The 23,318-nt window shown below is 42.1% G+C and overlaps 1 protein-coding gene across 3 annotated transcripts in view; it reads right to left on the bottom strand.

The window, feature by feature from the left end:
* Nucleotides 1-10,538: 10,538 nt before the first annotated feature.
* Nucleotides 10,539-23,318, bottom strand: part of LOC126091858 (uncharacterized) — a 60,063-nt gene continuing 47,283 nt past the window's right edge. For all 3 annotated transcript variants that reach the window (XM_049907134.1, XM_049907132.1, XM_049907133.1), the window contains 2 exons: nt 22,807-22,978; nt 10,539-10,849 (listed from right to left, as the gene is read on the bottom strand). In XM_049907134.1, coding sequence (XP_049763091.1) covers nt 10,624-10,849; nt 22,807-22,978 — 398 coding nt within the window. In that variant the 3' untranslated portion in view covers nt 10,539-10,623. The remainder of the gene's footprint in view (nt 10,850-22,806; nt 22,979-23,318) is intronic.

Genomic DNA, 23,318 nt, shown 5'->3' with positions numbered 1-23,318 from the left:
CGTACAAACCATTTTCTACACTACTTACAGAATAGAACGTAAGCGGCTGCCAGACAGGGACTGTACAACTTAACTGTACTAGTGTAACAATCTGGCCAAAAATTTTCTGACAAAATTTCATTTTCCAGGATACACCGAGAAGATAATACATAATCATTCTTACCTGTTATTCCTGTTAGTCGTTATATCCACTCTGGTAGTATCAATCTATGGATTTCCCTAGTAATTATAGCAAAGCTGATCATTTGCGAATCCAAACAACAGCATAATCAGACAGCGATTGGTGTTCACTCGTTCGTCTTTACTCCGCTCAGCTTGTACAGCCCGGTCCCCTTTTGCTTGCAGGAAAGTTTATTTCTAGATGCGACGAGGATTCCCCCTGACAGACATCACGTACACTATGCACGCATTAAAAAATCAATATAGGCGGATAGGGGAAAGCTTCCTAGATATAGACGGTACTGGGGAAATGAAATACCTAGGGCGAACCAAAAACCAATAAACCCAATGGTGTCTGTTCAGCATTGGGCGGCCAGTGGTCAGCGTCTGTTCCTCTAGTTGAGGCGGCTGCACAAAATCTTTTTGAACTCTAAAATCGAGTCGTATACCTGTGGTCTCAACAGAGATCACCACAAAAACTAAAATTCAACTTGAACACATGATGGAAAAGACGACCACAGAGTCACTTACCCCAGGCATCAGTCGATAGACTGGATTCACCTGATCATCGGATTCTGGGGGATCAGGGACACCACGCGGAGAAGAATTGGAGCTTCTCAAAAACTCCTCACACTCTCAAAACGAAACGTAAAAATTTTATTGGTACAATTAATGTGAACACCCTCACTAAAACAGGCAAATTAAAGCAACTTACCAACGCAATGGGAAAATTTAACCTGAAAATCACTGCACTGCAAGAGACAAGATTCACAGATGAAGGACACTTTAACACAGAGAATTACAGGATCTACAAGGGCAAACCTGCCATAAAAGTAAGAGACAAACTACCACTTTTCGGAACAGGATTCGCCGTACACACTTCCGTACTCGACTCGGTTATTGACTTCACGTCTCCCAATGAAAGAGTCTCCCTGTTATCAGTAAAATCAGCCAATAAAGCATACACTCTGATCAATGTGCACGCCCCCACAAATCACCACAGTAAAATCTACTCTGAAACAGTGGACAATTTCTGGGAAACACTAGAAGAAACAACAAATAAAGTACCTAGGCACCATGTGAAAATCTCAGTAGGCGATTTTAACGCACAATTAGGGAAGGAAAAAAAATTCAGAGATACCACTGGACCCCACACCAAACACAAACGTACCAACAAGAATGGTGAAAAACTAATCGACTTCTGCAGAAACTTTGGACTTAAAATAAAGAGTACCCAGTTTCAAAAACCTGCACATAAATTAACCACATGGAGATCACCCAGTCTTAGACAGGTTGAATACCAAATAGACCATGTCACAATTTCCAAAGAAAACATAAAAGAAATTCAAAACATCGGAACCCGCAAAGGTGTCTTTGAATCAGATCATCACCTTCTCCAAATAAAAACAAAATTACAACCCAACAGAATGCTAAAAAAGGCCACCCAAAAGTACCAAACCAGCTCCGGAATATCTGCAACTCAACAAAGAAAAAATCATCAAGCAAATTAATCAGAAAAATCAACAGACTGGAAGAAACTAAGAAAGAAAATTCAGGAAGCCCTCAAATTAGGACAACCCCCTCGCAACAGGTAACATCGCTGGTGGAATGCAACCTATGATGAGGCAGTCGACAACCGAATAACTGCATGGAAAAAATTTAGCAGTCACAAAACTGAAGAAAACTGGGAGAACTTTCTTAAAACCCAAAAACAGACCTCAAAAATAATCAGAAAAGAAAAATGGGGATATGACAACAACAGACTCTCTGAAATCCAGCAGGATTTCATCAAAAATAATACAAGAAATTTTTATAAGACTTTCAGAGAAAACTTACAGGGATACCAAGTGCCTAGCTTGTGCTTCAAGAAACCCGATGGCTCTTTGGAAACCAACACGAAAAATAACTGCAAAATCTTACCCCAATATTTCAGTTCCCTCCTCAACTGTGAACCACCCCAAGAAAAACTTGTCTTCTCTTCTCCAGTATTAACACACCCAGACTCACATGCCCCGGATCTTGAAGAAATTATGGAGATAGTCAAGCAGTTGAAAAATAACAAAGCACTAGGAGAAGATGGGATCATTGCTGAGTTCTGGAAACTAAACGATCCTATACTTATGCAGAAATTACACCATATAATGTCAAACATATGGATAACGGAGCAGATACCAGATGACTGGAAATGCGCTCTAATTCACCCGCTACACAAAAAGGGCGACAAGACAGACATGAACAACTACAGAGGAATTTCCCTGCTCCCAGTCGCTTACAAAATCCTTTCCAAAGCACTTTTTGAGGATAGAATCTCAAGCAGATACACTAATCTGTGAATACCAGGCCAGATTCAGAAAAGGACGCTCATGTGCGGAACAGATCTGGTGCTTAAAGACAATATTACAAATGAGGAAATGCAGAAACACAGTAGTTACATTCATCGACTTCAGGAAAGCATATGATTCAGTGGACCGTGGAACCCTGTTTAAAATCGTGGAAGAATTTGGGATCCACCGAAAGACACGAAACATCACAGAACAGACACTTACAGAAACAACGGCCAAAGTGAAATTCATGGGCAAAGTATCAGAACCCTTCGAAATCAAATCTGGAGTCCGACAGGGGGACGGACTATCCCCAATCCTTTTCAATATTGTTCTAGAAAAGATAATCAGGGAATGGGAACCTCACGTAAAGGGTATCCAAATTGGTATCAAGAAAGAGAACCGAATTAAAGTCAAGTGCCTTGCTTTCGCTGACGATATTGCAATTATCACCAATAACAGAACAGAAGCGATTCACGCAGTGGAAAAACTACATGAAATTTCATAAAAAACCGGACTACAGATATCTTATGAAAAAACCCAATATATGGAAAGGCAGCTAGAAAATAAATCCCCTTTAATAACAAAGTATGGTAAAATTGCACAACTCTGACATTTTAAATACCTCGGTGAAACTATACAGTCCTCAGGATTAAACCAAAATGCCAATGAACAAAGAATCACCAAGCTCCAGAAGGCCTACAAGCTAACATGGATGCATTAAAACAAGAAGTGCATTTCGACAGACGCAAAATTAAGGCGCTATACAACAGTGATTCTTCCACAAGCAATCTATGCAGCTGAAACAATGGTGATTGATGATCATTCAAAAATTAAGGAAATAGAAAAGCAGGAAAGAAAAATTCTCAGGAAGATTTACGGTCCAATCAACAAAAATGGCATTTGGATGAAGAACTCTATAGAAAGATCAACACAGTAACAGATGAAATCAGAAAGCGCCGAGCCAAATTTTATACACACATCTACAGGATGGAAGACTCCAGAACGGCAAAGAAATTATTCAATATTATAACAAGGAGTAAATGTGGCACAGAATGGCTGAAAGAAGTCCAGAGGGATCTACAGCAGATCAACATAAAAAATCTTGAAGATCGCACCGAGTGCCGGCATAAAATCACAAGTGTGTAGTTTGGGGAAAGAACATCGCGTCAGCCTGGTAAAAAATGGACAGAGGAACAGAAGGAGCATTCTGAGAGGATGAGGAGGTTTTGGTTTTGGGAAGCAAAGAAGAAAAAAATCCGAAGATGAAATTATGAATTAAAGTTAAATCGCTCTCCTAAAGGGGAACAATATATATATATAATAGAGGGAAACATTCCACGTGGGAAAAATATATCTAAAAACAGAGATGATGTGACTTACTGAACGAAAGTGCTGGCAGGTCGATAGACACACAAACATACACACAAAATTCAAGCTTTCGCAACTAACGGTTGCTTCGTCAGGAAAGAAGGAAGGAGAGGGAAAGACGAAAGGATGTGGGTTTTAAGGGAGAGGGTAAGGAGTCATTCCAATCCCGGGAGCGGAAAGACTTACCTTAAGGGGAAAAAAGGACAGGTATACACTCGCGCGCACACACACACACACACACACACACACACACACACACACACACACACACACACACACATATCCATCCGCACATAGACACAAGCAGACATTCGTAAAGGCAAAGAGTTTGGGCAGAGATGTCAGTCGAGGCAGAAGTACGGAGGCAAAGATGATGTTGAAAGACAGGCGAGGTATGAGCGACGGCAAATTGAAATTAGAAATTAGCGGCCTGGCAAATTACGAGAAGATTTGCTGCAGGGCAAGTTCCCATCTCCGAAGTTCTGACAGGTTGGTGTTAGTGGGAAGTATCCAGATAACCCGGATGAACACTGTGCCAAGATGTGTTGGCTGTGCACCAAGGCATGTTTAGCCACAGGGTGATCCTCATTACCAACAAACTCTGTCTGCCTGTGTCCATTCATGCGAATGGACCGTTTGTTGCTGGTCATTCCCACATAGAAAGCTTCACAGTGTAGGCATCACAGTGTTATTTGCTGCTCTCGTTATCCGCCAGGCCTCAATCTCCGCTAATTTCTAATTTCAATTTGCCGCCGCTCATACCTCGCCTGTCTTTCAACAACATCTTTGTCTCTGTACTTCTGCCTCGACTGACATCTCTGCCCAAACTCTTTGCCTTTACAAATGTCTGCTTGTGTATGTGCGGATGGATATGTGAGTGTGTGCACGAGTGTATACCTGTCCTTTTTTCCCCCTAAGGTAAGTCTTTCTGCTCCCAGGATTGGAATGACGCCTTACCCTGTCCCTTAAAACCAACATCCTTTCGTCTTTCCCTCTCCTTCCCTCTTTCCTGACGAAGCAACCGTTAGTTGCGAAAGCTTGAATTTTGTGTGTATGTTTGTGTGTCTGTTGACCTGCCAGCACTTTCATTTGGTAAGTCACATCATCTTAAGAAAGATGATGAGACTTACCGAACAAAAGCGCTGGCAGGTCGATAGACACACAAACAAACACAAACATACACACAAAATTCAAGCTTTCGCAACAAACGGTTGCTTCATCAGGAAAGAGGGAAGGAGAGGGAAAGACGAAAGGATGTGGGTTTTAAGGGAGAGGGTAAGGAGTCATTCCAATCCTGGGAGCGGAAAGACTTACCTTAGGGGGAAAAAAGGACGGGTATACACTCGCGCACACACACACACATATCCATCCGCACACATACACAGACACAAGCAGACATTTGTAAAGGCAAAGAGTTTCGGCAGAGATGTCAGTCGAGGCGGAAGTAAAGAGGCAAAGCTGTTGTTGAAAGACAGGTGAGGTATGAGTGGCGGCAACTTGAAATTAGCCGAGGTTGAGGCCTGGCGGATAACAAGAGAGGATATACTGAAGGGCAAGTTCCCATCTCCGGAGTTCTGACAGGTTGGTGTTAGTGGGAAGTATCCAGATAACCCGGACGGTGTAACACTGTGCCAAGATGTGCTGGCCGTGCACCAAGGCATGTTTAGCCACAGGGTGATCCTCATTACCAACAAACACTGTCTGCCTGTGTCCATTCATGCAAATGGACAGTTTGTTGCTGGTCATTCCCACATAGAATGCATCAGTGTAGGCAGGTCAGTTGGTAGATCATGTGGGTGCTTTCACACGTGGCTCTGCCTTTGATCGTGTACACCTTCCGGGTTACAGGACTGGAGTAGGTGGTGGTGGGAGGGTGCATGGGACAGGTTTTACACCGGGGGCGGTTACAAGGGCAGGAGCCAGAGGGTAGGGAAGGTGGTTTGGGGATTTCATAGGGATGAACTAAGAGGTTACGAAGGTTAGGTGGACGGCGGAAAGACACTCTTGGTGGAGTGGGGAGGATTTCATGAAGGATGGATCTCATTTCAGGGCAGGATTTGAGGAAGTCGTATCCCTGCTGGTGAGCCACATTCAGAGTCTGATCCAGTCCCGGAAAGTATCCTGTCACAAGTGGGGCACTTTTGGGGTTCTTCTGTGGGAGGTTCTGGGTTTGAAGGGATGAGGAAGTGGCTCTGGTTATTTGCTTCTGTACCAGGTCGGGAGGGTAGTTGCGGGATGCGAAAGCTGTTTTCAGGTTGTTGGTGTAATGGTTCAGGGACTCCAGACTGGAGCAGATTCGTTTGCTACGAAGACCTAGGCTGTAGGGAAGGGACCGTTTGATGTGGAATGGGTGGCAGCTGTCATAATGGAGGTACTGTTGCTTGTTGGTGGGTTTGATGTGGACGGACGTGTGAAGCTGGCCATTGGACAGATGGAGGTCAACGTCCAGGAAAGTGGCATGGGATTTAGAGTAGGACCAGGTGAATCTGATGGAACCAAAGGAGTTGAGGTCTGAGAGGAAATTCTGGAGTTGTTGTTCACTGTGAGTCCAGATCATGAAGATGTCATCAATAAATCTGTGCCAAACTGTTTTCTGCTTTTTCTTTACAGTTCTTTCTGCCACTCCTTTCAATTTTGCACCCTATGTCTCCTGTTATTCCTTTTCTTTTTCTTCCAAGTATATTCGTTTTCTTTTTCTTCCGAGTAATTTCTGAACGACGGAAAGGGACTTATCTGATTTTTATGTAGGTCTGCTCTTCTGAACACACACCCCCCCCCCCTCTTCCTCCTCCTACCTCGATTGAGGAAATGACAGAATTGCGTGAACACCTAAAAATAGGACTTTCAATACCTGTAGTCCTATTCGAGAAGGACTACTATACTCATTGTAGGGTCTAAGGATTTATCTGTTATTACTCTTTAGTCAGCAGCTTTATCAGGTCCTTCAGCAGATTTTGCTGGACAATCAGTCGGTGGTTAATCAGTCACACAAAGAGGAAAAATATCACTGCCCACATCATCTTGATTAAAAAGTTCACTTTTCGCTATCTGAGGTTTTTTCTGTTAGATTCTCTTGACCAAGTGTGTAGAATTTTAGAGAATTGGTGCTAGATGAGTCAGCATCATTCGCACAAACAGCTGCGACCCACGGCATTTTGTTACAAACTGACTGTACTGTAAAGTGACATGGGAAACAAAAATACGCACACAGAGATATTAAGTTCCAAAACTTACATGAACCATGGACCTTCGTCGTCGGTGGGGAGGCTTGCGTGCCTCAGCGATACAGATAGCTGTAATGTAGGTGCAACCACAATGGAGGGGTATCTGTTGAGAAGCCAGACGAACATGTGGTTCCTGAAGAGGGGCAGCAGACTTTTCAGTAGTTGCAGGGGAAACAGTCTGGATGATTGACTGATCTGGCATTGTAACACTAACCAAACCGGCCTTGCTGTGCTGGTACTGCGAACGGCTGAAAGCAAGGGGAAACTACGGCCGTAGTTTTTCCCGAGGGCATGCAGCTTTACTGTATGGTTAAATGCTGATGGCGTCCTCTTGGGTAAAATATTCCGGAGGTAAAATAGTCCCCCATTCGGATCTCCAGGCGGGGACTACTCAAGAGGACGCAGTTATCAGGAGAACGAAAACTGGCGTTCTACGGATCTGAGCTAGGAATGTCAGATCCCTTAATCGGGCAGGTAGGTTAGAAAATTTAAAAGGGAAATGGATAGGTTGCAGTTAGATATAGTGGGAATTAGTGAAGTTCAGTGGCAGGAGGAACAAGACTTTTGATCAGGTGAATACAGGGTTATAAATACAAAATCAAATAGGGGTACTGCAGGAGTAGGTTTAATAATGAGTGCGGGTAAGCTACTACAAACAGCATAGTGAACGCATTATTGTGGCCAAGGTAGACACGAAGCCCACGCCTACTACAGTAGTACAAGTTTATATGCCAACTAGCTCTGCAGATGACGAAGAAATTGATGAAATGTACGATGAGATAAAAGAAATTATTCAGATAGTGAAAGGAGACGAAAATTTAATAGTCATGGGTGACTGGAATTTGATAGTAGGAAAAGGGAGAGAAGGATCCATGGAAGAAGCCTGGAGATACTGACAGGATTCAGATAGATTATATAATGGTAAGGCAGAGATTTAGAAACCAGGTTTTAAATTGTAATACATTTCCAGGGGCAGATGTGGACTCTGACCACAATCTATTGGTTATGAACTGTTGATTAAAACTGAAGAAACTGCAAAAAGGTGGGAATTTAAGGAGATGGGACCTGGATAAACTGAAAGAACCAGAGGTTGTGCAGAGTTTGAGGGAGAGCATAAGGGAACAATTTACAGGAATGGGGGAAAGAAATACAGTAGAAGAAGAATGGGTAGCTTTGAGGGATGAAGTAGTGAAGGCAGCAGAGGATCAAGTAGGTAAAAAGACGAGGGCTAGTAGAAACCCTTGGGTAACAGAAGAAATATTGAATTTAATTGATGAAAGGAGAAAATATAAAAATGCAGTAAATGAAGCAGGCAAAAAGGAATACAAACATCTCAAAAATGAGATCGACAGGAAGTGCAAAATGGCTAAGCAGGCATGGCTAGAGGACAAATGTATGGATGTAGAGGCTTATCTCACTAGGGGGTAAGATAGATACTACCTACAGGAAAATTAAGCAGACCTTTGGAGAAAAAAGAACCACTTGTATGAATATCAAGAGCTCAGATGGAAACCCAGTTCTAAGCAAAGAAGGGAAAGCAGAAAGGTGGAAGGAGTATGATACTGCGTGAAGGGTTTGACAGAGCACTGAAAGACCGGAGTCGAAACAAGGCCCCGGGATTACATAACATTCCATTAGAACTACTGACAGCCTTTGGAGAGCCAGTCCTGACGAAACTCTACCACCTGGTGAGCAATATATATGAGACAGGTGAAATACCCTCAGACTTCAAGAAGAATATAATAATTCCAATCCCAAAGAAGGCAGGTGTTGACAGATGTGAAAATTACCGAATTATCAGTTTAATAAGTCACATCTGCAAAATACTAACGCAAATTCTTTACAGACAAATGGAAAAAACTAGTAGAAACTGACTTCGGGGGAAGATCAGTTTGGATTCCGTAGAAATATTGGAACATGTGAGGCAACACTGATCCTACGACTTGTCTTAGAAGTTAGATTAAGGAAAGGCAAACCTACGTTTCTGGCATTTGAGACTTACAGAAAGCTTTTGACAATGTTGACTGGAACACTCTCTTTTAAATTCTGAAGGTGGCAGGGGTAAAATACAGGGAGCGAAAGGCTATTTACAATTTGTACAGAAACCAGAGGGCAGTTGTAAGAGTCGAGGGGCATGAAAGGGAAGCAGTGGTTGGGAAGGGAGTGAGACAGGGTTGTAGCCTGTCCCCGATGTTATTCAACCTGTATATCGAGCAAGCAGTAAAGGAAACAGAAGAAAAATTCGGAGTAGGTACTGAAATCCATGGAGAAGAAATAAAAACTTTGAGGTTCGTCGATGACATTGTAATTCTGTCAGAGACAGCAAAGGACTTGGAAGAGCAGCTGAACGGAATGGACAGTGTCTTGAAAGGAGGATATAAGATGAACATCAACAAAAGCAAAACGAGGATAATGGAATGTAGTCAAATAGTCGGGTGATGCTGAGGGAATTAGATTAGGAAATGAGACACTTAAAGTAGTAATGGAGTTTTGGTATTTGGGGAGCAAAATAACTGATGGTGGTCGAAGTAGAGTGTATATAAAAAGTAGACTGGCAATGGTGCGGAAAGCGTTTCTGAAGAAGAGCAATTTGTTAACATTGAGTATAGGTTTAAGTGTCAGGAAGTCGTTTCTGAAAGTATTTGTGTGGAGTGAAGCCATATAGGTAAGTGAAACATGGACAATAAATAGTTTGGACAAGAAGAGAATAGAAGCTTTTGAAATGTGGTGCTACAGAAGAATGCTGAAGATTAGATGGGTAGATCACATAACTAATGAGGAGGTATTGAACAGAATTGAGGAGGAGAGAAATTTGTGGCTCAACTCAACTAGAAGAAGTGATCGCTTGGTATGACATATTGTGAGGCATCAAGGGATCAACAATTTAATATTGGAGGGCAGCGTGGAGGGTAAAAATCGTAGAGGGAGACCAAGAGATCAATAAGCTTGCACAGGATAGAGCAGCATGGAGAGCTGCATCAAACCAGTCTCAGGACTGACGACCACAACAACAAAAACAACAACAACAACAACTTACATACGAAGGACAAAAAACATTTTACCTTGTGAATTCTAAATAAAGCTGGGCAAACAATTGGCAATATGGAATCTTCAACTGCTGTTGTACACAAACTAGATTATTACATTAGATACCATCAGCAGTTTTGGCAACCATATGAACTTGCCCAGCATACTCTTAAGACAACTGCATACTCCTATAGCCTCAACTACCTTAATTACTTCTCAAGCAAAATCCTGATGTATCATGCCCATGAGTTAAGTTTGACCTAACACACACGAATGGGAAACAGTTTAACATTTATCTGCCAATGACAGAGCACAATGAAAGCATCACATCAGAAATTTACAAATTTACTTCTCTGAGTATTTTTAAATCACAACTAATTTGAGGATATTAACTCCAGTCATCTCACACAGCTAAGAAACATCAATAAAGCACACATTTCAGTAAATACAATTTAAAATAAAACAAATTATACAGGTAAATTCATCACTCACAGAAAACAAGGTACTTCTACAAACAAATCTTATAAATCGTCCACATCAGAGGATGTATTTGTCCAAGGAGTATCTAACTTAAGCAAGTTCATCAGTTCAGGATCATTTCCAACGAGACACATTAGCTCTTTTATTCTCACAATGTGCCAAAGTGACAACATAACTTGGTCGTTTAAATTTGATACTTTGTCACTGAGATTTTTAATCTCTTCATCCAGTTTTAGTGCTTCAATAAATCCCTTTCTAGAAGCATATCTGCAACAAAACAACCAAAGCTAGGTAATTTAACATTATCACTTATAACCACACCCACTGCAAAATTAAACAAAAAGTAATACATATGAGACATGTAGAGTGCAAGGACATTAAACATGTTACACAAGAGGATAAAAATTCTTTGAAGGCAATAGTTAAATTAAGAACCAATGATGTTCATGTTACTGACTAGCAATTAATACTAATCTCTCTAATTGAGAGACAGACATAGATACTGATATTTTGGACATATTCATTAATTGTTATGGTATATATCAGATGAAGTAAAGGCCACAGTGTTGGGCAATAGAACATTATAAAAGGCTTCATCATGTATACAAATAAGTTTATAGTCACATGCTGTGCTGATATTCACTTAAGGTGTTCTCAGGTACCTGGCCTACATAACATACTATAGCAAATTGGTTAATATACATTGGTAAGTAAGAGCACATGTTTATTACAACATCTGAGTCAAATACATAACTATTCCACAAAATATAACTTAGTGCTACTATTTACATGTCATTAGTGAGCAGTGTATAATTTAACAATGGTACAATATTTTTTCCTTACCATTAGTATGCTTGCTGATACATGATCACATCTATATTTAGTTCTACATCTATATAGACATTCCACAAGCCACCATATGGTACGTGGCAGAGGATACCCTGTACCACTACTTGTCATTTCCTATGTATGTTGGCGGCAGTAGAATTGTCTAGCAATCAGCTTCAAATGCTGGTTCTCTAAATTTTCTCAATAGTGTTACTCAAAAAGAACATTGCATTCCCTCCAAGGATTCCCATATGATTTCCCGAAGCATCTCCGTAACACTTACCTGTGGTTCGAACCTATCGGTAACAAATCTAGCAGCCAGCTTCAATGTCTTCCTTCAATCCGACCTGGTATGGATCCAAAACACTCAAGCGGCACTCAAGAACAGGCCACACCAGCATCCTATATGTGGTCTTCTTTACAGGTGAACCATTCTTTTCTAAAATTCTCCCAATAAACCAAAGTCCAAAATTTTCCTTCTCTACCACAGTTCTCACATGCTCGTTCCACCTCATATTGCTATGAAACGTTACACCCAGCTATTTATATGACTTGACTGTCTCAAGCAGGACTAGTAATACTGTATCTAAACATTATAGGTTTCATCTTCCAACTCATCCGCATAATCTTATATTTTATATCTAAAAACAAAGATGATGTGACTTACGAAACAAAAGCGCTGGCAGGTCGATAGACACACAAACATACACACAAAATTCAAGCTTTTGCAACAAACGGTAGCTTCATCAGGAAAGAGGGAAGGAGAGGGAAAGACAAAAGGATGTGGGTTTTAAGGGAGAGTGTAAGGAGTCATTCCAATCCCGGGAGCGGAAAGACTTACCTTAGGGGAAAGGTATATACACACACACACACACACACACACACACACACACACACACACACACACACACACAAGCAGACATTTGAAAAGGCAAAGAGTTTGGGCAGAGATGTCAGTCGAGGAGGAAGTACAGAGGCAAAGAAGTTGTTGAAAAAGAGGTGAGGTATGAGCGGCGGCAACTTGAAATTAGCGGAGGTTGAGGCCTGGCGGATAACGAGAAGAGAGGATATATGGTGTTAGTGGGAAGTATCCATATAACTCGGACGGTGTAACACTGTGCCAAGATGTGCTGGCAGTGCACCAAGGCATGTTTAGCCACAGGGTGATCCTCATTACCAACAAACACTGTCTGCCTGTGTCCATTCATGCAAATGGACAGTTTGTTGCTGGTCATTCCCACATAGAATGCGTCACAGTGTAGGCAGGTCAGTTGGTAGATCACGTGGGTGCTTTCACACGTGGCTCTGCCTTTGATCGTGTACACCTTCCGGGTTACAGGACTGGAGTAGGTGGTGGTGGGAGGGTGCATGGGACAGGTTTTACACTGGGGGCAGTTACAAGAGCAGGAGCCAGAGGGTAGGGAAGGTGGTTTGGGGATTTCATACGGATGAACTAAGAGGTTACGAAGGTTAGGTGGATGACGGAAAGACACTCTTGGTGGAGTAGGGAGGATTTAATGAAGGATGGATCTCATTTCAGGGCAGGATTTGAGGAAGTCGTATCCCTGCTGGAGAGCCACATTCAGAGTCTGATCCAGTCCCGGAAAGTATCCTGTCACAAGTGGGGCACTTTTGGGGTTCTTCTGTGGGAGGTTCTGGGTTTGAAGGGATGAGGAAGTGGCTCTGGTTACTTGCTTCTGTACCAGGTCGGGAGGGTAGTTGCGGGATGCGAAAGCTGTTTTCAGGTTGTTGGTGTAATGGTTCAGGGATTTCGGACTGGAGCAGATTCGTTTGCCACGAAGACCTAGGCTGTAGGTAAGTGACCGCTTGATGTGGAATGGGTGGCAGCTGTCATAATGGAGGTACTGTTGCTTGTTGGTGGGTTTGATGTGGACAGACGTGTGAAGCTGGCCATTGGACAGATGGAGGTCAACGTCAAGGAAAGTGGCATGGGATTTGGAGTAGGACCAGGTGAATCTGATGGAACCAAAGGAGTTGAGGTTTGAGAGGAAATTCTGGAGTTCTTCTTCACTGTGAGTCCAAGATCATGAAGATGTCATCAATAAATCTGTACCAAACTTTCGGTTGGCAGGCCTGGGTAACCAAGAAGGCTTCCTCTAAATGACCCATGAATAGGTTGGCGTACAAGGGGGCCATCCTGGTACCCATGGCTGTTCCCTTTAATTGTTGGTATGTCTGGCCTTCAAAAGTGAAGAAGTTGTGGGTCAGGATGAAGCTGGCTAAGGTAATGAGGAAAGAGGTTTTAGGTAGGGTGGCAGATGATCGGCGTGAAAGGAAGTGCTCCATCGCAGCGGGGCCCTGGACATGCGGAATATTTGTGTATAAGGAAGTGGCATCAATGGTAACAAGGATGGTTTCCGGGGGTAACAGATTGGGTAAGGATTCCAGGCGTTCGAGAAAGTGGTTGGTGTCTTTGATGTAGGATGGGAGACTGCATGTAATGGGTTGAAGGTGTTGATCTACGTAGGCAGAGATACGTTCTGTGGGGGCTTGGTAACCAGCTACAATGGGGCGGCCGGGATGATTGGGTTTGTGAATTTTAGGAAGAAGGTAGAAGGCAGGGGTGCGGGGTGTTGGTGGGGTCAGGAGGTTGATGGAGTCAGGTGAAAGGTTTTGTAGGGGGCCTAAGGTTCTGAGGATTCCTTGAAGCTCTGCCTGGACATCAGGAATGGGATTACCTTGGCAAACTTTGTATGTGGTGTTGTCTGAAAGCTGATGCAGTCCCTCAGCCACATACTCCCGACGATCAAGTACCATGGTCGTGGAATCCTTGTTCGCCGGAAGAATGACGATGGATCGGTCAGCCTTCAGATCACGGATAGCTTGGGCTTCAGCAGTGGTTATGTTGGGAGTAGGATTAAGGTTCTTTAAGAAGGATTGAGAGGCAAGGCTGGAAGTCAGAAATTCCTGGAAGGTTTGGAGAGGGTGATTTTGAGGAAGAGGAGGTGGGTCCCGCTGTGACGAAGGACGGAACTGTTCCAGGCAGGGTTCAATTTGGATAGTGTCTTTGTGAGTTGGATCATTAGGAGTAGTATTAGGATCATTTTTCTTCGTGGCAAAGTGATATATCCAGCAGAGAGTACAAGTCTAGGACAGTAAATCTTTGTCGAGGGCTGTTTGGTTGAATCTGGGAGTGGGGCTGAAAGTGAGGCCTTTGGATAGGACAGAGGTTTCAGATTGGGATAGAGGTTTGGAGGAAAGGTTAACTACTGAATTAGGGTGTTGTGGTTCCAGATTGTGTTGATTGGAATTTTGAGGTTTTGGAGGGAGTGGAGCTGGAAGTGGGAGATTGAGTAGATGGGAGAGACTGGGTTTGTGTGCAATGAGAGGAGGTTGAGGTTTGCTGGAAAGGTAGTGAAGGGTGAGTGAGTTGCCTTTCTGGAGGTGGGAAACCAGGAGATTGGATAGTTTTTTTGAGGTGGAGGGTGGCATGCTGTTCTAATTTGTGGTTGGCCTGTAGGAGGATGCTCTGAACAGCCTGTGTGGATGTGGGAGAGGACAGATTGAGGACTTTTATTAAGGATAGGAGTTGACGGGTGTGTTCATTGGCTGAGTTGATGTGTAGGTGAAGGATTAGGTGGGTGAGGGCAATGGATTGTTCAGTTTGGAACTGGTATAGGGACTGATGGAAAGAAGGGTTGCAGCCAGAGATGGGAACTTTGAGTGTGAGGCCTTCGGGGGTAATACCAAATGTCAGACAAGCCTGAGAAAATAAAATATGGGAGCGTAATCTGGCTAGGGCGAAGGCATGTTTGCGGAGGGAATGTAAATAAAACTTAATGGGGTCGTTGTGGGGGTGTTGTGAGGGTGACATGGTATTAGAAGGTGGAAAGTGTAGCATGAGGCTGAAATGAAAATGAAAATAAAAATATATGGGGAGAGATAAAGGTGAACTAGAAAGCAACTGGAGATCTGGTGTGAAAAAAGGCGAAAAAGTGTTGGTTAAAGCTGGGCTATGTTGATCCTATGGTGAACTTGGGTTGGTAGACAACGATGTGCATAAAGGTTAGGTGGTTGTGTTGCCGCCAAAATACGTTAAAAGATGGAGAAATTCGGGAAAATTTCAAAAAAACTATGTGTAAATGTATTAAAAGGAGTGGCTTTGTGGTGGCAGATTAAGAAAATGAGGCTAACAATTGTCTGACGAAGAAATAATGATGTTAAAACCTGTGGGAAGAGGCTAAAAATGATCAGTGACATGGGAAAAACAGAAATGGAAATAAAGCAAAAGTTATTAGAACTAGCCGAAATGGTTGTTTAATAGATGAAAGGAACTGTTTGTGAACTAGAAACGGTTGATTTTATAGTAGCGGTAGTGTTGAAAGCGGGTAAAAAAAAAAATGGTTATGGTTGGGAAGTGGGTTACGTATTATTGAGTATATATAGGCGGGATAAAATTGTATAGTAGATTACGGTAAAAAGGAGAAGGTGAATACAAGGTGAAACTACTGGGTGAAACAGAAAGAGAAAATAAGACGACAGAAAAGATTTCGAAATGCAACAGTGACAATAACAAACGTAATTGTTGGGTTCAAATTAATGATATGAATATAATAGAGGGAAACATTCCACGTGGGAAAAATATATCTAAAAACAAAGATGATGTGACTTACCAAACAAAAGCGCTGGCAGGTTGATAGACGCACAAACACAAACATACACACAAAATTCAAGCTTTCGCAGCCGACGGTTGCTTCATCAGGAAAGAGGGAAGGAGAGGGAAAGACGAAAGGATGTGGGTTTTAAGGGAGAGGGTAAGGAGTCATTCCAATCCCGGGAGCGGAAATACTTACCTTAGGGGAAAAAAGGACAGGTATACACTCGCGCACACACACACACACACACACATATCCATCCACACATACACAGACACAAGCAGACGTTTGTAAAGGCAAATAGTTTGGGCAGAGATGTCAGTTGAGGCGGAAGTACAGAGGCAAAGAAGTTGTTGAAAGGCAGGTGAGGTATGAGCGGCAGCAACTTGAAATTAGCGGAGGTTAATCTTATATTTTTCCACATTAGGGTTAGTGGCCTTAATCACACAACTGGAATTTTGTCCAAGTCATCTCGTGTCTTCCTACAGTCATTAAACTTCGACATCTTAACGTACGCCATGGCATCATCAGCAAACATCTGCAGATTGCTGTCCACCCTGCCCGCCTAATCATTTATGTATATAGATAACAACAGCGGTCCTATCACAGTTCCATGGGGCACTCCTGATGATACCCTCTCATCTAGTTTCTTTGACTCACTTGCATATCTGTGAACTTATTCCATATACACTCATACCTTCATTAACAGTCTGCAATGAGGCACCATGTCAAATGCTAACTCGAAATCTAGAAATATGGAATCTGCCTTTCGTCCTTCATCCATAGTTCTCAGTGTATTGTGTAAGAAAAGGCAAGCTGAGTTTCGCACGAGCAATGCTTTCTAAAACCATGCTGATTCATGCACATAAGTTTCTCAGTCTGAAGAAAGTTTATTATATTCGAACTGAGAATATGTTAAAGGAGTCTGCAGCAAACATAAGTTAGGGATATTGATCTGTAATTTTGCAGGTCCATTCTTTCACCCTTCTTATTTACTGAAGTTACCAGGGCTTTTTCCAGTTGCTTGGAACTTTCTGCTGTGTGAGAGATTCGCATTTAGGTACAGGGCCAACGCTGTACAGTACTCCTTGTAAAATCTAACTGGGATTCCATCCGGACCTGGTGATTTATTTGTTTTCAAATCTTTCAGTTGTTTCTCTATGCCTATGCTTATTACTAGGCATGGGGGGAGGGTGGGGGGGGGGGGTCTGTCCAATAGTCACAATGGTGGTATGTTTGCACGAATGTGTGTGAATGATTTCTTGAATGTGAAATTTAAAACTTTGGCTTTCGTTTTGCTATCTTCAACTGCCATGCCAGACTGGTCAACAAGGGACTGAATAGAAACCTTAGCCCCACTTAGCAATTTTACATACAACCAGAATTTTCTCAGTTTCTCTGCCAGATCTTTTTGCTAAGGTGTGACAGCAGTAATTGCTGTATGTTTTGCGCTTGGATATTTTCACAAATGCACAAGTCTCCACAAACCTTCCCATGTTGTCATTTGTGCATTCCCATTTGAACATATAGAGTGGAACAGCCTCTGCTTCCTGAGCATCCATTGAATTTCATTATTAAAGCATAGTGGGCCTTTTCCATCCTTTATCCACTTACTAGGCACATATCTCTTCAGATTAAGATTTACAATCTGCTTAAACTTTGCCCATAATTCCTCTACATCCAGCTAACTGGAACTAAGTGATGCCAACTCACTGTCTAACTGAAATGCTAATAACTGCACATCTGCTCTATCTAGCAGAAACACTCTCCTAGCTTTCTTGACTGATTTATTAATTTTCGTAATCAAAGTTGCTATAGTGACATCACAATCATTAATCCCCTTTTCTATACTGATACTGTAAATAAGGTCCAGCCTATCTGTAGCTATATGGTCTAAGATATTTCCATTATGTGTGGGCTGCTGAGCTAGCTTCTTAAGACAATTTTCAGAAAACATATTCAAAAGTATTTCACATGACTGTGTCTGTAACCCCCCCCCCCCCCCCCCCCAAGATAAACCTATGGGCATCCCAGTCCATGCTTGGCTGGTTTAAGTCATCAACTAGTACTGTAGACTCCCTTTGAATGACTCTAGAACTGTCACAGCATAATCAGGTAGCCGCTAAATACATGTAACAATTAACATGGTTTTACCTGCGCCTGTTATACGTGACCAGATGACTTCACTGTCACACTTAACTTCAACCTCAATAATGACAATATTTTTGACATTTGCAATGATCACTCCCCTCCTATGGCCTCCAATATGTCTCTCTGATATCTTGTTCCACAACTCGCTAAATTGTTGTTGCTCTTGTTGTTGTTACTGCATCTGGAAGGCGCTCAATATCGCAGTCATCAGCGCCCGTACACTGATGACCCGCTAAGTATCTCTGAGCTGCCTACTTCGGGTTTCAGCCAGCTATTGGTCCCAAAAAAATTTGAGTGCAAGAACTTTCCTGGAGAGCAGTAAATGCAGGAACTTTTATTATGAATACTTCAACAGTATATTGATAAAATTTTGATGGTCTAAGTGTTTTTATTCTGAACACCATTTGACTCCCCTTGCTGCATATTGACTGACAAGTGTTCATCACAGCACCTCAAACTATTACCTAGCCTAAAAATCCCTCATGTGCACTCCACAAGTACTCACTCTGCTATCCGAGTAGCTGCTTCCTTTGTGTAGTCCTCCCCTCACCTATGAAGGTGAGTCCTAGAAATCCCCACACGATAACACACATCTAGAAATCTGCAGCCACGACCATCACAGATATGATGAAGCCTTTGGTTGAGTCCCTCCACTCTGCTTCAAATCAAAGGACCCTGATCAACTCTGGTCACAATGTTGCAAATTGCAAGTTCTACTTGCACCCTGTGTGCCAGGCCAGCAGTCACCACCACCTCTGCCAGTCGCCTGTACAAACTGAGGATCACCTCAGAACCTATGCAACAGGAATCGTCAGTGCCAATGTGAGCAATGACTGCACCTTGCACGCTTGATAGACATAGGCAAGGCCACCTCCGTTTCTCAGATGAGGCCCCCCCGGCAGACTGGGCTCCATAGCGCGCCTAACACTGGAGCTCCCAATAACAAGTAAACTCGATATTCTTCACAGGTTTGCAGCCGGATCATGTCGTCGTCCAGAGCTAATATTTTAGCGGATCAGCTGACCGCCATCTTCAGGTGAGCTAATGCTCGTGCACTACCTCACCGGAAAGTGAATTCCAGCCACGATGATGGAAACCTTTATGCACCACGGACAGAGCACTGTGCGTGCACGAGATGATGGGCAGCGCCTCCTAGACAAGTAGATACACAGCGCGCCGGTGATAGAAGACAGCAGAAACGATAAATCGCACAGCGCTAGTCGGAAGAATCCAATGATCGAACAGAAGACCGTTGTTGTTTAATGTCGGACAAAATCGGATTCCACATCTTACTTAGAAGACAACCTTTATCCCTGTTATTAATATTACTTGATAATCTCATTTCAATGGATTCTTTAAGAACACATTCCCAATAGCGAGAAGCAGGAGCGATCAATTGTGTCTGGTCATACATCATCCTTTGTCCTTTGTTAAGGCAGTGTTCCGCACTGCTGACTTCTCAGGCTGGGACAACTGAGTGTGCTGATGATGTTCCACACACCGGTTCGAATAGTTTGACCAATATACTTCTTTCCACAGTGACACGGAATTTCATAAACCCCAGGCTTCCTCAAGCCCAAATCATCTTTAACTGAGCCAAGAAGGGCTCTAATCTTGGCCACCGGTGTAAAAACACGTTTAATATAATATTTTCTTAAAGTTCTTGAAATTTTGGATGATATACTTCCCGCAAAGGGTAAATAAGCAACAGCTTCGAAAGTATCCTCTATTGGCTCATGTGACGGACCAAACTGAAGAGCACGGCATATTTTTTGTTATTCTCTCAGATGAGAATTATATCGCCAAAATGGATCTTTTGTTAGAGGAGTCGGCCTATCGGAAAATCAAAAACGATCCCACGGATTGTATAAAATGGAAGACACTCTCACTTTTAAAGAAAAGCTCCTTACCTATTGATGTCATCAAGAAACTTCATCCTGGTGCGGCGGTTCCTCCAAGATATTATAGTTTACCCAAGGTTCATAAGAGTGGTAGTCCTCTGTGTCCCATTGTCAGCAACTTGGGTGCCCCTACCTATAATTTTGCCAAATATTAAGCTTCAGTCCTCAGGCCATATGTGGGAAAAATGTGAAAATCACATATTAAATTCGTCCGACTTTATCCAACAATTAAAATCTTTGTACTGTGGTCCTTTTGACTTGCTCATCAGCTTTTATGTTATTTCTCTCTTTACTCGCGTTCCTCTTCAAGAGTCCCTGTTACTAATCAGTGAGAAATTAGGTGAAGAAACCACCAAGTTAAGTCGTCGTGTGTTGACTTCAACGTATTTTCTTTTTAATGATGTATATTTTGAGCAAACTGACGGGGTGGCTATGGGGGAGTCCACTGTCCCCCATAGTCGCCAACCTTTTTATGGAAGACTTTGAGGACATGGCACTCAAAACTTTGTTTCTTAAACCAAAATGTTTTTTTGAGATACGTTGATGACATTTTTATGGTTTGGCCACATGGAATTGATTCTTTGAATTGCTTATTAGATCATTTTAACTGTCTACATCCAAGTATTCAATTCACTATGGAAATTGAAAGTGATGGTAAACTTCCATTTCTTGATGTTTTAGTTCAAAGAAAGGATGATGGGACTTTTGGACACTGTGTTCATCGGAAAACTACTCCTACTGACCACTATCTTCATGTGACCGGCTGTCATCCACCACACCAATGTAGTGGAGTTTTGCGGACTCTGGTGAAAAGAGCTTATGCCATTTCTGACGAGAAACATTTGAAAGGAGAACTTGATCATTTGAGATTGTTTTCAGACAGAATGTGCGAAAGGGACAACAAATATGCCGTGCTCTTCAGTTTGGTCTGTCACGTGAGCCAATAGAGGATACTTTTGAAGCTGTTGCTCATTTACCCTTTGCGAGAAGTATATCATCCAAAATATCAAGAATTTTAAGAAAATATGATATTAAAAGTGTTTTTACGCCAGTGGCCGAGACTAGAGCCCTTATCGGCTCAGTTAAAGATGATTTGGGCTTGAGGAAGCCTGGGGTTTATGAAATTCCGTGTCACTGTGGAAAGAAGTATATTGGTCAAACTATTCAGGACCAGTGTGTGGAACATCACTGGCAAACTCAGTTGTTCCAGCCTGAGAAGTCAGCAGTGCGGAACACTGCCTTAACAAAGGACAAAGGATTATGTATGGCAAGACACAATTGATCGCTCCTGCTTCTTGCTATTGGGAATGTGTTCTTAAAGAATCCATTGAAATTAGATTATCAAGTATTTTTATTAACAGGGATAAAGGTTGTCTTCTAAGTAAGATGTGGAATCCAATTTTGTCTAACATTAAACAACAACGGTCTTCTTTTCAATCAATGGATTCTTCCAACTAGTGCTGTTGCGATTTATCGTTTCTGCTGTCTTCTCTCACTGGCGCGCTGCGTGTCTACTTGCCTAGGAGGCGGCTGCCCATCATCTCGCGCACGCGCAGTGCTCTGTCCGTGGTGTATAAAGGTTTCCATCGATGTGGCTGGAATTCAGTTTCCAGTGAGGCAGTGCACGAGCATTAACTCATCTGAAGATGGTGGCCAGCTGGTCCACCAAAATATTAGGTCTGGGAAACGACATGATCCGGCTGCAAACCCGAGAAGAATATCAGCAGTTATTGTGCCGGGAAAGTCTACAAAATCACCCCTTCACCCACATGTCTGCTCATACCTTGCCGAATGAGCGGCCGTACATTCAGCTGTTCACTAACTGCGGCCAGCTCCTCCAGCATCGGCACATAGAATGCACACAACCTAGCAAGACTAACTGAAGAAGTGAACTAAAAAGCAGACTATTCTAGATATGCAACTTGCTACTCTCCTGATGTGTTACTAACGGATCCTTATGTGTTAATGAGCTACGTAGCTGGCTGTTCAGTGAGCAACTATAGTGCTACACATTGAATGAATTTACACTTATAAAAAGACAAGATTAAACCTCTTAAACAGAGAAACACGCGCAAAATTTAATAAATATACTATTAGCAACACACAGAAAAAGATCAACACTTAACTTGCCACTTTTCTGTGGTCAGAGGCTGGTTTTCAATTAATTCAAATACTTAGATGTTATGGATACTGTTCAAGCAAAATTTTTATCACTGAAATTATAATCCTGTTATTGTAATAATTTTATTCATTCACATAACAGAAATCGATTTTACATATTGCTTTCAACATTACTGTCACAATTCTAGATAGAAAATTAATTTTGTCACTTATCTTGCACATTTATGAGAACATGAACATTTTTTCTATTTACAGTGGTAGCAGTGTCCCTACTCACAACTGCATTTTATTCAACCTCACTACACATCATGGTCATTTCACAACAAACCACTACCCCCCCCCCCCCCCCCCCCAACACGCTAACAGAACTTCTGTGTGCAATTCCTATAATTTTGTCATGAGCACTTTAGCACTAGTCATAATTTGTCATTATTTTACTTTGCTGAAATACAGTGCAGTGGCTGTTTCTGGCTGTTAATGTATACATTGATTCCTTCCACATCCGAGATTGCTTTCCATCACAATGTGATTTACAGAACACAGTATGAGAACGATTCAATCAATCAACGAATATGAATGCTCAGAATCTCCTCCGTGTTTGTTTTACCTGAGTAGTTTGTCTCCATTTAGTAAGTATTTTTTTGTAAACTGTGGTCTATCAGGGGGAGGAATTTTCCAGTAAACTCCAAGTATAGTCTTACAATCACACAGTAAAACATTTATCTTGCTAAAGGGCTGGTCAGGCAGATCAAATTCAGGGCCAAGTGTTACTGTCACATCTGAAATAGAAAAAAACCACCACCTATTATTTTAATGCTTTAAATAAGGAAATTTTAGAAAGCCACTAGTTTTGAAATAGCACTCTAACCTTTAATTTACTAATGAACCTAAATTAAGGGAAAAAAAAACAGTGAATCACGAAGTCTACAGATCACAGCAACCAACTTCCTTCCCTTTTTTTTTATGGGGATCACAGTCAACATTAACACAAAATATAAACCACGACGTGGACATATATATATTACTCTACAAAATGAATAAGTACAGGTGCTGATAAACTCAAAATATCAAAATGCATTAAAGTAAATGGATTCATTCGTATGAACACCCTCTTCCCAA

The sequence above is a fragment of the Schistocerca cancellata genome, chromosome 7 (assembly GCF_023864275.1).
Source record: "Schistocerca cancellata isolate TAMUIC-IGC-003103 chromosome 7, iqSchCanc2.1, whole genome shotgun sequence".
Lineage (NCBI taxonomy): Eukaryota > Metazoa > Arthropoda > Insecta > Orthoptera > Acrididae > Schistocerca > Schistocerca cancellata.
The sequence above is the reverse complement of the archived record's forward strand: the minus strand, read 5'-3'. Positions and strand labels throughout refer to the sequence as shown.